Source organism: Trichosurus vulpecula, chromosome 9 (assembly GCF_011100635.1).
Source record: "Trichosurus vulpecula isolate mTriVul1 chromosome 9, mTriVul1.pri, whole genome shotgun sequence".
Classification (NCBI taxonomy): Eukaryota; Metazoa; Chordata; class Mammalia; order Diprotodontia; family Phalangeridae; genus Trichosurus; species Trichosurus vulpecula.
The window spans coordinates 2,350,865-2,366,997 of NC_050581.1; the positions used below are offsets into that span (position 1 = coordinate 2,350,865).

A 16,133-nucleotide genomic window follows, 5' to 3' on the forward strand; every position below is an offset into this window, starting at 1 on the left:
ACTCGCTTTGTTACTCAAATTATTACTCTGTGCTCCCCTGACCATAGTTTTGGGGGCAACTCAATACAAAGGTCATTCTATTTGAGGTTGCCTCTGACTGGCTAACCTGCTCACGTCAATTAATCGTTCAACAAACATTTATTAAGCATCTACTGTGTGCCAGGCACCATCCTAGGGGCTAAGGGTACAAAGACAAAAACGAAACAGTCCTTGTCCTCAAGAAACTTAGATTTATAAAGCAATATATACACAAAGGAAATATGAAGTAATTTGAGGAGGGGAAGGCATTATAATGCTGGGGGATGAGAAAAGGCCTGTTGTAGGAAATTTGAGCTGAACTTTGGAGGAAGCTGGGTATTCTGAGAGGCAGAGCTGCGGAAGAAATGAATTCCAGGCGAAGACCCAGAAATGGGAGATCCTAGCTTTCTTTGGATGCTTTTGAAGTGGTATAAGTAACTTTCATTGCCAGGGGCAACAAACGCGCTTGTGAGCAGACTTCCAGAGAGGCACAGAGAGTTTTGTGCCTTTTATGCTGATGGCATCCTATGGCACTTGTGCCGTCTCATATACATATGGGGTTTTGGGGTACCTTTTACATAAATTCATGCGGAACAGCACTACCAGTAAACTTGTCAAGTCCAACTGAAAATTTGGATTTCCAAAGGTGGTATTTATAAAACTCTGCAAGGATCCAGCACTCGCAGAGTGTGAACTTTAGGGGGACAGAGAGGTCCATAGAGTTCCTGACACAGCCCAGAAATCTCCAAAAACATCTTGTTTCTTTAGTCCCCAAACAAAGAACTTTTTGTCTCTATAGCTGAGCGCGCTCTCTCCCAAATCCCGCGCCCCACCCCCCCCCATCCGTTCCCCAGCTCTAGTGAGCAGGCACCTGAGAATTCTGACATTTCATAGCATCTCGCTGTATCCTCATCCCCCTGAGAGGCAGGTATTGTTATAGCTAAGGAGCCGGTGAGTGTGGCCTGCAGCTTTCATTATTCTGTGGCTTCTGAACCCAGTGCCTTATATTGGAGGTATCTTCGCTCACTGTAAGATTGTATCATTTTTAGAAATATGTCATCGAAGTGATAAAGTATCATAAGTTGGACCTGGAAGAGATGTGAGAAATAATATAATTCAGCTGCTACGGTGACGATGGCTGTGTAGAAGTAGACATAGCTCACTAGCACCCGATGTTAACCATATCGTCTAATTTTTGCAGCCCTTCAGTTTTAATGTGTGATGCTGATGACTGATTTGGGAAAAATACGTATTGGTTTTAATTAACTTCCTTAGATACACAGCCTTTAATGGTTTGATTTGAAATATATTTCTTTTTAACAGAAAATAGTTATTGGGACCAAAAAGTACATATTGATTTTGATCAAAAGTTTAGGGTGTCTTTTGACTTACATTGCACAGTATAATAACTTTAATGTTACTGGATTTTGTTAACTGAAATAAAAAGTTAAACTGAGTTTTAAAAATTATATTTATTTATTAGCATTTATTATTAGTATTAGTATTTATGGACTTGGGTTCAAATCTGTTATTATTTGTATGAGTTTAGGCAAATCACTTCACACACCTCCAAGCTTTGTTTTCCCGTGGAAAATCTATAAAACGAGGGGGTTGGCCTCTGCATTCCCTTCCAACTCTAGATCTATGACCCAGTAACTAAACTTTGCTGTCTCATTTTAAAATGGGTGATGGAAGAATATGAAGATAGTCATAGGCATCAGTCAGTCAGTATTTATTAAGCACTTACTATGTGCCAAGCACTGCTAAGGACTGGGCATGCGTGGAACATGCGTACCCTACCCAGCCTGGGCAACATTTCCGTTGTCCTGTCCTCTTCTCTGTACTCTCTCCATGTTTGTGAATATGGATTAAATTTGTTGCTTTGAGGTCTTTGGAGGAAGCTATAAAATGCCTTTCCTTTTGGACTTAGTTCTTGCTAATGTTTCTCAGGACACAAGAACGTTTTCTTGGTGATTGAGAAAAAGAGGCAACTTGACCTCAGCTCCCCTTAGTGGGTGTTGCCCTACCTGAGGCATTCTAAGAGAATCACTTGATTATTTTCCAGTGCATTGGTGCTAATGACTATCTCCCCATCACACTGTACAATAGTTAGTGGCTGAACAAAGGCTGTTTTTGCACAATGACAATCAATTGCTTCTATCCAAAGTTAGCCTCTGGTGCCTCATTGTGGTCTAGAGGTTACACTGGGTTCCCAAAACCTATAATACTAGACCACAAATTCTGGGAAGTGTATGCTACAAGTCTGTGCCAGATCAGTAAATCATTTAATAGGCATTTATTAAGCACCTGCTACGTGCCAGGCCTGTGCTGAGTGCAGGTAAAGACTTTCGTATTTGTTATTCAAGCATTAGCCTAGCTGACTTTGGAGAGACTCGTCACCAGAATTTTGGCCACCAGGTGAAGCTTTTCAGCAGCATCAGTTTGGAAAGCACCATCTAAAAAGTCATGAAGGGGTTTCAATCTATATCACTGGAAGGGATACCCTCACTGATAAAATTATTAATCTTTTAAAGTATTAAAGTCAGTCAGCAGACCCTAGGATTAGCTTCCAGGTAGAAGTATGTGGAACCAGAATTGACAGCATCTAAATCTTGAGATGGTTGTCTTTGCCATTCCTAGGCCATTCCCCTAACCAGCCATTTGTGACCATGAAAGAAGATAAACCAAGAGTAGTTATTCTCTCTTTATATAGTAGGTTTAAGATCATCTTTTTCATTGCAATCAAAACAATTCCTATTGTACATGCCCTAACCCTACAGGTTCAGTAATCCAAAAAATTATTCACAGAATGTCAGACTATTACTATGGTTATTATGAAATCATCCATAAAGTGACTTTTAAGACTTGTCTTTGCAGTTTTTTCATTAGATATAATCACTAACATCAGATATTGGCTTCTGGGAGTGACCATCTCCTCCTTGATCAAAACTATGAATGATGGTCTCTTACTGCTTTTCTAGCTTAGCCCTTATTTAACCAAAGGCCTAGTTCATCCTGACAACTACTATCCTTACTTATTTCATCTTTCTAATTATCATCTTGATTGAAGAGTTAAAGTTCTCTGCACATAATTTGGGAATGAAGTCTCGCCAATACCACACAGTTTTCTTTTCTTTATTATAAATCAATTTGCAATTTTTAGTCATCAGTGGCATCCTGGCTCCTCAGTTTGGGGGTTCTACATACGCAAATTGATGTTTGCCAAAAATGCATTACTCATAGCCCACATGTCTTACCAGTGTCCCTCCCTATTTTAAGAAAGAGTCATTGTTTGTCAAACACTGACAGGCAAAAAAATCCCAACCCTCTTTTTCGTATAGATTAGGAAAAAAGCTGAGAGGTACAAATTACTTCTGAATATTGATCTATCCTGGAATTGATTTGTGCCTCCAGGCGAAATAACTATTTTTGTAACATTTCATTTTTTGTTATATAGGTAATGACGATTCAGACATAGACATCCAGGAAGATGATGAATCTGACAGTGAGATGGAAGAGAGACGATTATCAAAGCCACGAACAGCCATGGAGGTTTTGATGCAAGGTATCTAGATTTCTTTTGCCACTTCCTTTTAACTAAGGGGTGAAAGGAATTTATCAGATTTTCTTTGCTAATCTGATAAATTCCCCAGCTAGTAATAATAGCTAACATTTATGTAGTGTGTTACACTTTACAAAGGGTTTTCCTCATAAATATTCTGTGAAGTAGATAATACAAATATTATTATCCCTTACTTTACAGATGAATGTCTCTTAAGGGTTTGTGACTTGCCCAAGGTCTCAAAACTAACAAGCAATTCAACTGGGCTTTGAACTCAAGTTTTCTAATTCTACATCTGGGTCCAGTTAGTGTGAATAATGAACCTTGTGAAGCAGTGGCACGAATTCACAGTATTTGAAGTTAGAATTATATAAAATATGGCAAATGGTTCTAGCCCAATGGAAATACAGATAATGGAATTGCTTCAGGGGATTGCTATAAGCTCACCCAAATTGCCCATTCATAGAATCTCAGAATTGGAAAAGACCTCAGCCATCTAATCTGTACCCAAACAGGAAATCCTTTTTTTTTTTTTTTGCAGAGGGGAAGGCAAAGCAGTTGGGGTTAAGGGACTTGCCCAAGGTCACACAGATAGTAAATGTGTCAGGTGTCTGAGGCCAGATTTGAACTCAGGTACTCTAGACTCCAGGGCCAGTGCTTTACTCACTGTGCCACCTAGCTGCCCCAGGAAATCCTTTTGATGGCATCCTTGACAAGTGATGACACCTTCTGCTTAAAGACCTCTTTTAATGAGGGACCCACTGCCTCTAAGGCATTCCACTTTTCAGCAGTTCTTTAGGAACATTTAAGATACATGGAGCCAAAATTGGCTTTCCTATAACTTCTATAACTTTTCGTAACTGCAGCCAGATTGCCCATTATGACTAAAAAAATCCTATGGCTCCTATACCCATGGTGCAACCGTTAGCACCCCTCTGTTATCTCTCTCTAAGGTCTTTGTTGTGGCGATATAGTTGTTCTTTCCCAAGCTTGAATATACAGTCATCAGAAATATCCAGTGAGCTGCATCTACTTGATAAATAATAATTCTTAATTAGGGCTCTACTGTCTCTAAAAACAGTTGTAAGCCGTCTCCAGGATAATGTTGAAGGAAACATGGCATGGTGGAGAGAGATACATGAGCCTTGGGGTGAGGAAGACCCAACTGCAAGTCCTGCCTCTGACATATATTGGCTATGTGACCTGAGCAAGCTACTCATCTCAGTGCCCCAGGCAACTCCCTAAGGTTATAAACTGCAAAACATGTCTGGACCTTCATGGTAGAGAGAGTTTCCTGACTGAGTATCCCCTAGATCCTTCTCTGATGCTGTGCTTCTGCCTCATCAGTACATCCTTGTTTCGGGAGGGGACAGGCGTTGCAGTCCGCTAGGGCAAGAATGGTGTCAGCACAGGCCTCTGGCCTTCCTCATCAGAGGAAACAAGGCTGACCCCTTGTTTTTAGAGCCTGAGAGGATGAGTGAGTTGCCAGAGATCAAGCGTATTAAATGGATTTGAATCCGGATTTCATAGAGCCAGATTTAGCGCTCTTTGGACTATCCACCACGCCGTGTTTTGAATTATGTTCTATACAGATCTGTGTGATAATGAGTCATATCGTATAGGTCTGGACAGGTGATGGGAGGGAGTGTGGCATGGTGAGAAGAACATGGATTTAGATGCAGACCTCTGCTGCCTCTCTTCCGTCATGGTATTATAAAGCCTCATTGAAGCATTGTCTTAGCAAGCCCCCGGGCCAGAATGTGGCCTGTCAGTAACTAGGATGACAGCAGATATTTGGTGTGAAAAATGCTTCATCTGTCTCCTGTGTGAGGCAGGAGATGTGATTCCCATTTTGCAGGTGAGTAAACTGAAGCAGAGAGGTTAAGTGACTCGTCTAGGATCACACACTTATTAGGGGCCTGAGGCAGAATTCAACTTTAGCTTTTTCTAACTCTGAAGTTTAGCATTCGATCTCCTACCTTAATGAGTTACTTGCAGCTGTCATCCATTCATTCACTCGTTTCACAGCTGGGGAGAGAGCTAGGCATGCAAGACAGTTCCCTAAAGAGGCAAGCATAAAGCGCTCTTAGATTGCGTACTGTGAGCTCCTTGCCCTGACAACCAACGTGGCCTCTTCTTCCTTTCCCATGATGTTGTTTCATTTACCTTTGTGTTTTCTCAGAAGCAATTAATGATACTAATGAGGAAGGCATACGGGGGGAGAATTGGGATTAGGCCTACCATTTAGTCAGGACCAATTCCGAAAAGGCATCCTCATTCATAGAGAAAGATAAGACTTCCAACAGTAAGCCATTCGGCAAACATTTGTTAAACGTAATACTGTATGCCAAGCATTGCACTTGCAAAAGATAAAGGAGGCAGCCAGTGTTGAGGGAAAAGCCTCAGAAGACAAGAAAAAAGAAACCTATTAGACTGTTAAATGGCATGACGATAAGGTAGGACTTTTTTTTGCAATATCTTCATAGATCATCGATGCCATTGGCATTCATATCAGACCATGGGGCCCATCCACCATGGGACATCAGCCATTCTCTTCATCAAATACCACAGGGTATTTGATGGGAACATAGGAAATTAGGGATCCAAGTGGTATTGTTACCTGCCAATTATTTTGAAAAAATAAACATGGTTAACCACGGTGTTTGAGAATGGGGAGTTTTGGCTGAGTTGATTTTCTAGCATACTCACTGTTCACTAGATGTGTTCTGGGAATATTTATTTTTTAAAATTTTAATATTTTTTCAATTGACATGTAAAAACAATTTTTAACATTCTTTTTAAAAAATTTTGAGTCCGTGTTCTTTCTGTCCCTCTTTCTCACTCCTTGAGAAGGCAAGTGGTATGATACAGATTACACATGTGCCGTCATGCAAAACATGTTTCCATATTAGTCATGTTGCAAAAGAAAACAAAAACAGAAAAACCCAAGAAGAATAAATAAAGTTAAAAAAAGTATACATCACTCTGCATTAAGACTCTATCAGTTCTTTCTCTGGAGGTGGCTAGCATTCTTCATTGTAAGTTCTCAAGTTCTAACAAAGGTGTATGTTGTGGCGGATGGATTCTGGCCAGGTCCTAGGATTACTTCCTGTCCTAACTTTGTTAGAGTCCATTTCTAAGAACTAGTAGATTTTTGTTATTTCTTTCTGCTCTTCTCCATTTAGGGAGACCCAACAAACGCATCGTGGGCACAATGCAAGGTGGAGAAACTGATGATGATGTAAGTTTAAACGAATCCTTTAACATCCTGACTTCCTATACTATTAAAATGCCAGGCCTAGCTTCATAAGAATAGAAAACCGAAGAAGCTAAGCTGATATCTAGACTGTGATCAGTTTGACTGGAGATTATTCTTAGCCAAGCAAGTTACTTTTCGTCTGGTGGAATTTTTCGTCACTGGCACATGATGTATTATTTGCTTATTAATATCTCATCTTTCATTTCTCAGACAAGCACGATTGCCCTATTTCTTTCCCTACTTACTAGTCATTCCATTCTTACTCTCCACAGATGGGAAGCAGCCCCAACTTACTTAGGATAATACTTAACCTATAACAACAAGAAATCAATTTAATGCAATTTTATGGGTATTTATTAGGTTCCTATAATGTGCTAGGTGGTAGGATACAAAGACAAAACAAAAAAATGGCCTTTGCCTTCAAGCAGCTGGTTTCCTTCTTCTAGACCTTAACTTAGAAAACCACGTGTTAATATTATCTGTGTTTTGTTGTATTTTTATTTCTTTTGTTAAATATTTCCCAGTAACATTTTAATCTGATTCAGGCCACATGCAGGCCACAGCCTGTGTGTTTGACATCTCTGGCATAGGGGATAGAAAGCTGGCGTTCAAGCCCCTCTTCTGACACTACTGACTCTGTGACCCTGGGAAAGTCACTTAATCTCTCAATGCCCTAAGCAACTCTAGGATGGTTAAGTAGCATTGGTAGAGCTCCCTCTATCAGTGAAATCACAGGTCCAGTCCCTATTTCTATAAGAAGGACATAAACCAAGTGCTTTGGATATACAGAGAAGAAACGTCTATCCCCAAAGAGAAGGACTAGCTCAGCTCTTTCAGGCATCAAGTCAGTCACTGAAACACCTTTCTAATCCCCACATCAGGAGAGCTGAAAGCAGCACTCCTCCATGTTCCCCTAGTCCTCGGTGGGCCACTGTGACACAAGTTAATCCTCTTCATCTAACATTTATTGAGGCCCTACTTTAAGTAAGGAACTATGCTGAATACTGTATTTACTAGTACTAAAATATGGTGCAAGACATGGTTCTCATCCTCAAGGACAATCTCATTGTGATGAAAAAGATTAACAGGGTCAGAGTATCATAGATTTATAAGTAGAAGAACCTTAGAGGTCATGTATTTCAGTCCTCTTCTTTTACCATTGAGGAAACAGAGGCCCAGAGTTAAATGGCTTGCCTATGATCACATGGTAATAAATGATATAACCTATTTGTTAAGCACTCAATGAATGGCACAGGCACTGCGCTAAGTGCTGGGGGCTCAGAGAGACATGCTTTATAACAGCAAATGAAAGATGATGTTAGAGGAAAGGGGCAGAGGAGAAGGGATAAAAGGACCAGTAGGACTTGAGCCTGGGCTCGTAAAGAGAGAAGAGCACATTTTCTGGAAGAAAAGTTTTCAAGAAGAAATTTCCAGGGGGTAATTGGCTAAAAACCATGGCATTATGGATAACAATAGTGAATCCAGTTTGTACTAGGTTGGAAATTGATGACTGAAGGCAGTATTATTGATACGGAGCCTTTCATCTGTGCGGGAGCCTGTAGTGCCCATGCCATGTAGTGCTTTCTTCTTCTGAACTGTTAGGATAATGGTTGTTGGGCTTTAACCTTCCTAACTAGCTAAGGAAGTAGAAGGTGCCAGGTTACATTTGCCATCTCTTTTATTGCAGGAAGATTCAGAGGACAGTGAAATTGATATGGAAGATGATGAAGAAGATGATGATGACTTGGAAGACGAAAGCATGGCTCTCTCCCCCACTAAGCCGAATCGTAGGGCCCGGAAACCTGAGCCGCTGGATGAGAGTGACAATGACTTCTAGCTTACTCCTTCTGGCCCCAATGTTAATTAAACACAACATGGGTAAATCTATGGTGAGAAGTTTGGAAAAGTAAGATGCATTATTTTAACTAAATTAGCTGTTTGTTATTGAAGACGTTCGAACTTTGCTTAGATTTCATGAGGTTTAAACAGGAACCAAAACTACCACCAAATATTTTTCGAATAGATTTACATACTCTTTTTGGAAAACAGGATTTCTCGATTATTTCCTATCAGAGAGGAGGTACCAAAGGTCCACAGAACCACAAAGAGAAGAGGAACATAACTAAACCAGGAAGTTTCCCCCAGTGTATGGTGCTCTCACATGGTTTGAACACTGTGGCAACATACTGATTTCTAAGAGTCTAACTTTCCTTTTAGTTTTAAAATTCCCCGTGTGCTCTCTGTACCAACTTTGGAATTTCCTTAAACATATTTTTCTAACATTTCAGTCACAGAGTCATAGAATGTTAGAGACATTTTACAAGAATGAGATTAAGATGAAGAAAGGCTGTGACTTGTGTATGGCTCTATAGCTCTTGAGTAGAATATCCTGGTTTCCTGAATTCCCTCCAATTCAGGGCCCCTTCTGCTATACCGCACTGTCTTTTTTTCACAAGAAATTCAATAAATTGGTTCCCATTCCTTTGGAACATCCTTATAGGGGAGAAAGACACCTGAAAGCCTTTATATTAGGCTGCAGTTATGTTTCAGTTTTTCTTCACTTCCTTTTCAGCTCACTTATTTCTGGAAAAGATTGTGTTCCCGAGGCAACCAGGACCACCTTTTCATCAGCTCTCTCTTCTTTTTCAGTAAATTTGTAAATCTTGTTGACCTAGATTTTTCATTTCCCTGAGACCAGGAGATGACCCATCAGTAGATCTAAAACATCAGCAGTGGAATTGTAAACCTTCAAAACTGAGAGAATTTTTTTTAGAGCAACCTGTCAGCATGCAGTGAATGTTACAAAACAGTCATACTCTTTGACCTGTTAATCTTGTTGAGAATAACCTCTAAAGTATCAGTAGCATAAAAGAGTGGTCTGTTCAAAGATTTCGGTAGCATTATGTAATCTCAGAAAACTGGGACTGTCTGTGCAGAGGCGGGATAGTTAAATAAATTAGGGTACATAAATGGAATGCAATACTACAAAGCAATTAAGACTAGTCTGAGGAAGAAGAGAAATCCAGACAGACCTTTGAAATAATGCAGGGCTAAAAAGAAAAACAAACCACAGCCAGAAAAATGAAGTACACATTAACCACAGCCATATAAAAGGAAGAGTGAAGAAGAGTGAATGGACCAACAAAGAAGCCTCCTTAAGACTTAATAGGAGTGACTGAAAAATTATGATACTTCTTACGTCCAAATTAATTGACTTAAAATGTAAATTGTTACAGAGCAAATTTAGTTGATTGTATTGACGTTCAGTGTTAAACATTTGTTAAAATAATCTTTTTAAAAAGAGTTTGAGGAGAAAGAGTCCTTAGAGATCATCGTGGCCAAACTCATTTCACAGATGGAAAAAACTGAGGTCCACAGGGCCTAAAGTAATGAGACAGAAGCTAGGATCTAATGGCCAGGTCTCTTGACTTGTCTCAGCACTGTCTGTTCCACCCTGGCAGACTGCCGATATAAAACAAACGTAGTAAGAAACACGTAGGTAGTCAATTCAATGATTTTTCTTCTTGGTCACCAAAACCACTTGGCCTCAATTCCGTACCCCTCTTCCAAAAGTGCACCCACCTTTACCACTTATTAGTCATGTGACAATGGGCAAATTGCTTGACTTATCTGAGCTTCAGTTTCCTCATATATAGAGTAGGGATGATGATAACAGTTCACTGTTAGCAAACATACACCGTTATACAAGAAGATTTTCATGTTTATTCCTGATTAATATGGAAAATCTAAAAGTTTTAGGAGATGATATGACAATTTAGACTCATTGAATCAAAAAAATGTGACTGAAAGATTATTTGGTCTAATCCCCTCCTATTACAAATTGGAAAACGAGCATAGAGAGGGATAGAGACTTGCCCAAGGTGACACATCCAGGTAGTCTGACTATATATCTAGTGCTTTTTCCACACCTTTCCCTAAGTGCCATCCCTCTAGGATGAGTTTTCTACAGAAAGTTGTACCAAATAGAATTAGTTGACATGGTATGTTACGAGCCAGAGTTTGTTAGACACCTTGGAAGTAATATTTTTTCTTTCATGGAATTTTAATTGGTTCCAAGGAGTTATTACATTTTTTTCCAAAGTGCTAAAACTAGAATATAGCTTATTGCAACAATTCGGCTAGCAGCTGCTGTGAGGGTGACAGACCAACACAAGCCCAACAAGAACGCTGCCAGCACAAGTTCTTTTGGTCTGCTTTACTAAGGAAAGCAACGTTAAGGGGTTAATGTTCAAATAAGGGGTTATTTCAATCCAACATACAGATATCATTCACTTAGTTCAGGGGGAAAAGCCAGCACCATGAACTTCAGAGCAAATACAAATAAATTACAAACATACATTATAAACAGACCAAATACAATTCATAGTTACCAAGAAAGCGTCAACATCTGAGTGAGCTGGAAGGCTCCTAGAGTGGCTGCCCAGAGTCCCAAGCCTCCAGGAGTGAGAGCCTCAAGCAAATAGCTCTGTTCTCTCTTAACTCTTTAGCTGTCATCAAATCTGAGTGACCAGAACTCAGCCTCCTACTATTGGCTCTGGTCTTAGCAACTCCCCTTAGGACCCTGAGGGCTTCATGCCCACATAGGCTTAGCACCTAGTAGATAGGGGTTTGGGCCTGGGGCTTTGCACCTGGTAAGGCTCAATCAAAGACACTTAGTTTATCATTCTAAAACAGTAAAAAAAAGTCCCAACTTCATTGATATTACACTTATATACCTGCAGGAGTCTGGCCTGATTTTAAAATGTGGCTATATTTTAAAAAATGACCAAAAAAACCCACCACCCCCCAAATTCTGTATGGAGCTTTTTTTTTTTTCAAAGAGCGTAAAACATAAGGTCTTTAACAAGAAATCCCTTAAGACACAAATGTAGCTGGAACCATGAAACCCATAGTAATACTATTTACCTACCTGAGTGAAACCCTTCCATGGGAGAAACTCTAAGCACTTTTAAATAATAAGAATGTCTTATTCTTCATAACAAACCTATAAGCCATGCAAGTGTAGTTAGCATATGAAGATGACGAGAGCAGTATTGTGAATGGGATCCTCGTTGGGCCGATTAGTTTTGCTTTGTTCATAGATACAGTAGATGCCAGTAGAATATCATACACTTCTTGAGGGCAAGAACTCTTCTCACTTTTGCCTTGCATATCATTGGTGCTAAATAGAGGCTTGTTAAATTGAATGTCAATCAACACCTGTGTAATGTTTGTCACAACTCTACTGCAGGAAAAACAACTGAAAAACAAATGTCTGAAGTGATGGTAAGTTAGCATCGAGTTCTTTGTAGATGAGGAATGGCACGTTAGTTAACATTGATGGGAGCATTGGGAAGTGAATGAATTCCTTAGCTTGTGAGAGATAGCAGGGATCATGCTAGTGCCATTAGGGACCCAATGTGCTGGGACCTAGAGTATGCCCAGACTGATTTTCTTTCTCTTCTCAGGCTGTTGGTCTGCATTGCTACCCTATATATAATTTCTTATAAAAATCATTCTACCCACATGATTCACATTTGCAAGTATCATACAGAATAATTTGTTGTGTTTATACCAATTGCTCAGTAAAAGAAAAGATTTTATTTTTAAATGATCACATAAGCACTAGGTTTATTTTTTATCATGTCTTTTATGCAAACTTAAGAACTCTTATTCTAATGAAGTGAAGGCATTGGTTTATTTCTCCAGGGCTAGCTGATTATCAAAGATTAGTTTCTGTATTTAGGAGTAGTTCCTTAAACCATTTCTCTGGAGAATAACTCAGTGGTCCAGAGAAGTTTTAAAAGAAAGGAAAGGAATTGATGAAAGAGAATAATAAAATAGAATTTTGTGTATGGCATTAACTGAAGTATCTCCTCCCAACCATCAGATTGCCAAAGATGGTAGCAAATGAAAAGTCAATTTATTATTAAGTTGTAGGAAGAAAGACACACTGATGACAATTAGGGCAGCTGTGAATTAATTCAGCCCTTCTGGGAAAATATTTAGAACTATGCAAGAAAAAGTTACTAAACTACCCATACCCCTTTGACCCAGCAATCCCATTACTGGATTTATATTCACTTTATTTCTGGAATAAACCATTGGTACCAAAATATTCATAGCATTCTTTATAGTAGCAAAAAGCTAGAAATAAATTTTATGCCCATCGCTTGGGGAATGGATAAACAAACTGTTATACGATCGTAATAAAATATCTTTTGCACTGTAAAGAATGAGGACTATGAAAGATTCATATGAAACATAACCACTGTTGATTCCAGATGCCTGATGTTAGAGCGCACTTTCTTCTTTTTGTTAAGAAATGGTAAATTATAGAAACATGTTACTTGTGCTGTCAGTCCCAGAAGCTACGTTAGGCAATTTTGCTTAACCGTTTTTAAGGGTTGGATAGGATTGTTTTTTGGAATTGTTACGGTAAAACAAAATATATCAATAAAATAATTTTTTAAAAGAATGCCGTGTTGAGGAAAGAAGAGGTGGCTGAATATTATGGTTTCCAGGCCAGGTTTGACATTTCTATAGCATGGTGTCTAAACTAAACTAAGATACCCACTTTGAAGACCTAAGTAACATTTTCTGCCAATCTCATTGTAAAAAAGAACCTTGTTGCTTGTAATACCAGTGTCCTTTCAGAGAAAGCTGCAATTAGGGAAGTAAGTGTGAGCAGGCTGGCACTTTTTTTGTACTTACCTATAAGGAATTTCCTAGCCCTAATGATTTCCTGTTCAAACTAAAAATGAGATCATTTTATAGTCTTCATACACAGGCACTCTCACTGATTTGATTGATAAGATCTGTGGTGTCTTATCTGATTTTTCTTCCAGCAGCACAACCATTTGTGGGAATTGATGTTTTTTGGTAGACCCTCTGCCTTTTGGTATAGAGGTTTCCTAGTGGCATTTGTGGTCTACTGAGGCCCAACAGATTTTCATTATATCATCATATCTTAATAATACATCATGAATTCCCATAGTGTGTTAGAGCAAAATTATAGAATCCTAGAATAGGGATTATTTAATGCAGTCCCTACCTGGAGCATTAGTCTTCTCCTCTTAAAGCTCTATAATTACAGACAATGCACTATACTAAGGCAGCTCATTCTGTTTTTTAGACAGCTTCATTTATGAGGAAGTATCTTTGTTCTGCTCAGGTTTTTCCTGTATGCTTTCATTCATTGGTGCTAGGTTCTATCCTTCAGAGCCAAGCAGAATCAAATGGAATCCATCTACTTTGGGATGAAGACAGCCCTCCAAATCTTCTCCTAGCAAAACATCCCCTTTTCTTTCACCTGTTCTAGATATGACATTTTAAAAGGAGGAATGAGGGAGTGTTTAGTGACAAAGCAATCTGTGGTTTACCTGCGGAGCTCTGGAAACAAAAAAGCAAAAATGGAGGTGTTATTTCTCCAAACCAATGAACCTAGTATATTATCTAAGGCCACTGAAAGACCTCCAGAAGGGCTCTCTCTCCCTAAGGCTTTAAGTTACAAATGGGTTAGTTGCAGGTCTATATGGGTGGAAGGAGTTTCTCCTCTAAGATGAAATCACAGATCTGGACCCAAAAGAAGACCTGAGAGGTATTTTTTTTTAACCTTCACCATCCTGGTTGCTCTGCTCTGGACATGTTTTAGATGATCCATGTACATTATAAAATGTGGCACCAAGAACTTGGTTGACCACTCCAGATACTATCTGGCCCAGAGTAAATCACCGTTGTTCTGCTAACAAGGCAGAACAAAATCACATCAGCTTTTTTTTTTTTCTGTTGCCACATCACACTGCTACCATACTGAGTTTGCAGTCCATAGGACCCCGTGTTTGTTGTTGAAGTATAATTTGTTTAGTGCTGGTGTGGTGGAAAACTTGGAGAAATAAAAATACCATTTTACCTTTTCCATCCACAGAACCCCACAACTTAAACCATCTCAAAACACACCACTCCCCAGTTTTTCCATGTTTCTTGAGGAATTGTGACTTTAGAGACGTGTGTTGCGTGGAAGAATCAAGGAATGTTTCTTCTGTTACCCATGTCAGGTTAATACTTTTAAGAGCCTTATAAACAGCTATTTACCCATGGCCAACCACCTTCCTCTGTTCCCTTGGCTGAACCCTTCATCACGAGGTCTCTATTCCAGAGTCCATCCATAGGAGAATTTACCCTGCTTACGCAGGTTATCAACCATTGCTCTTCCTGTACTGATGCTCATTTCTGGAGGTAGATGATGACCTCTCTTTGAAACTCCTTCCAGAGGCTCAATAAGCTCCTTCCTTCTAGAACTACCATGCCACTGACCTTCAGGCTATCACTTGTTTAAATAGTATCTTAGCATTCAGACTTCCTGCTTGGTTTCTTCCCTGTTCTGCTCAGTCCACCAGAAATTATGGCTCACATTTCAACAATACAGTCTGGGGCATTTGTCTTGATGGTTTCTGAGATCATCCTGGCACCTGATTCTCCAATGTGGTTTCCCTGGAGACTGAAAGAAAAGGCATATTTGGATAGGGCTTGAAAATTGTATCAGAAGGCCAAGAGTGGAACCTCATGTTAACAGACTTCTCATTATCAATTGATAAATGGGCAGCACACTGTGCTAGGCTGAAGGAGATAACAGATAAACAATCTCATTTCCACCCTTGAAAAGTACCCGACAGGCCTTGGCACCTGATCAAAGGTGGCAGGAAGTACAAGGATGACTGTGCTGTCAACAGAAAAAGAGAAGGGAAGGGGTAGGATTCAGGGAAAAGATAAATGAAGTTTTGGACACGTTGAGTATGAGATGTTTCTGGAAACATCCCATAGGCAATCGAAAGTGTGGGTTTGGAGTGGCAGCATATAGGTTTGGGAGTTTGGGTAGAAAAGAGCAACAAAGCCATGAGGGTTAGCGTGATCACTCAGAGAAAGCATCGACAAGAAAAGGGTCAAGGACAGAACCTTGGGGACCATACACATTGAAGGGATAGGAAGAGGATAAGGAGCCCCCAAAAGACACGGAGGAACAGTGTAAGAGAACCATGAGGGTGCAGTGTTCCAGAAACCAGGGAAGGACAGTCCGTCTAGAGGGAAGGAGTAGTTCACAGTATCAAATGCTAGACAATTCATGGAGGATGAGGACAAAGAGGCCACTGAATTTGGCAGTAAGTAGGTCTTTGATGTCAGAATGGTGGGAGTGGAAAGCCAGATTGCAAGAGCAGGTTAAGGCAGGCCAATTCCAGTTGCCATTCTGTCAATGCTACATTTGTTCAAACTTTGAGATCCAAATCCTTTAGTAAA

General features: G+C 39.7%; 2 protein-coding genes across 3 annotated transcripts in view; one reads left to right on the plus strand and one right to left on the minus strand.

Moving 5' to 3' along the window:
- The window catches only part of CLUAP1 (clusterin associated protein 1), a 39,158-nt gene extending 30,426 nt beyond the window's left edge, over nt 1-8,732 (plus strand). For both annotated transcript variants that reach the window (XM_036739143.1, XM_036739142.1), the window contains exons 10-12: nt 3,476-3,583; nt 6,766-6,821; nt 8,527-8,732. In XM_036739143.1, coding sequence (XP_036595038.1) covers nt 3,476-3,583; nt 6,766-6,821; nt 8,527-8,676 — 314 coding nt within the window. In that variant the 3' untranslated portion in view covers nt 8,677-8,732. The remainder of the gene's footprint in view (nt 1-3,475; nt 3,584-6,765; nt 6,822-8,526) is intronic.
- A 4,277-nt stretch (nt 8,733-13,009) lies between these two features.
- The window catches only part of NLRC3 (NLR family CARD domain containing 3), a 45,868-nt gene continuing 42,744 nt past the window's right edge, over nt 13,010-16,133 (minus strand). The window contains exon 17 of the mRNA XM_036739406.1: nt 13,010-15,339. Within this exon, the coding sequence (XP_036595301.1) occupies nt 15,249-15,339 (91 nt within the window). The 3' untranslated portion in view covers nt 13,010-15,248. The remainder of the gene's footprint in view (nt 15,340-16,133) is intronic.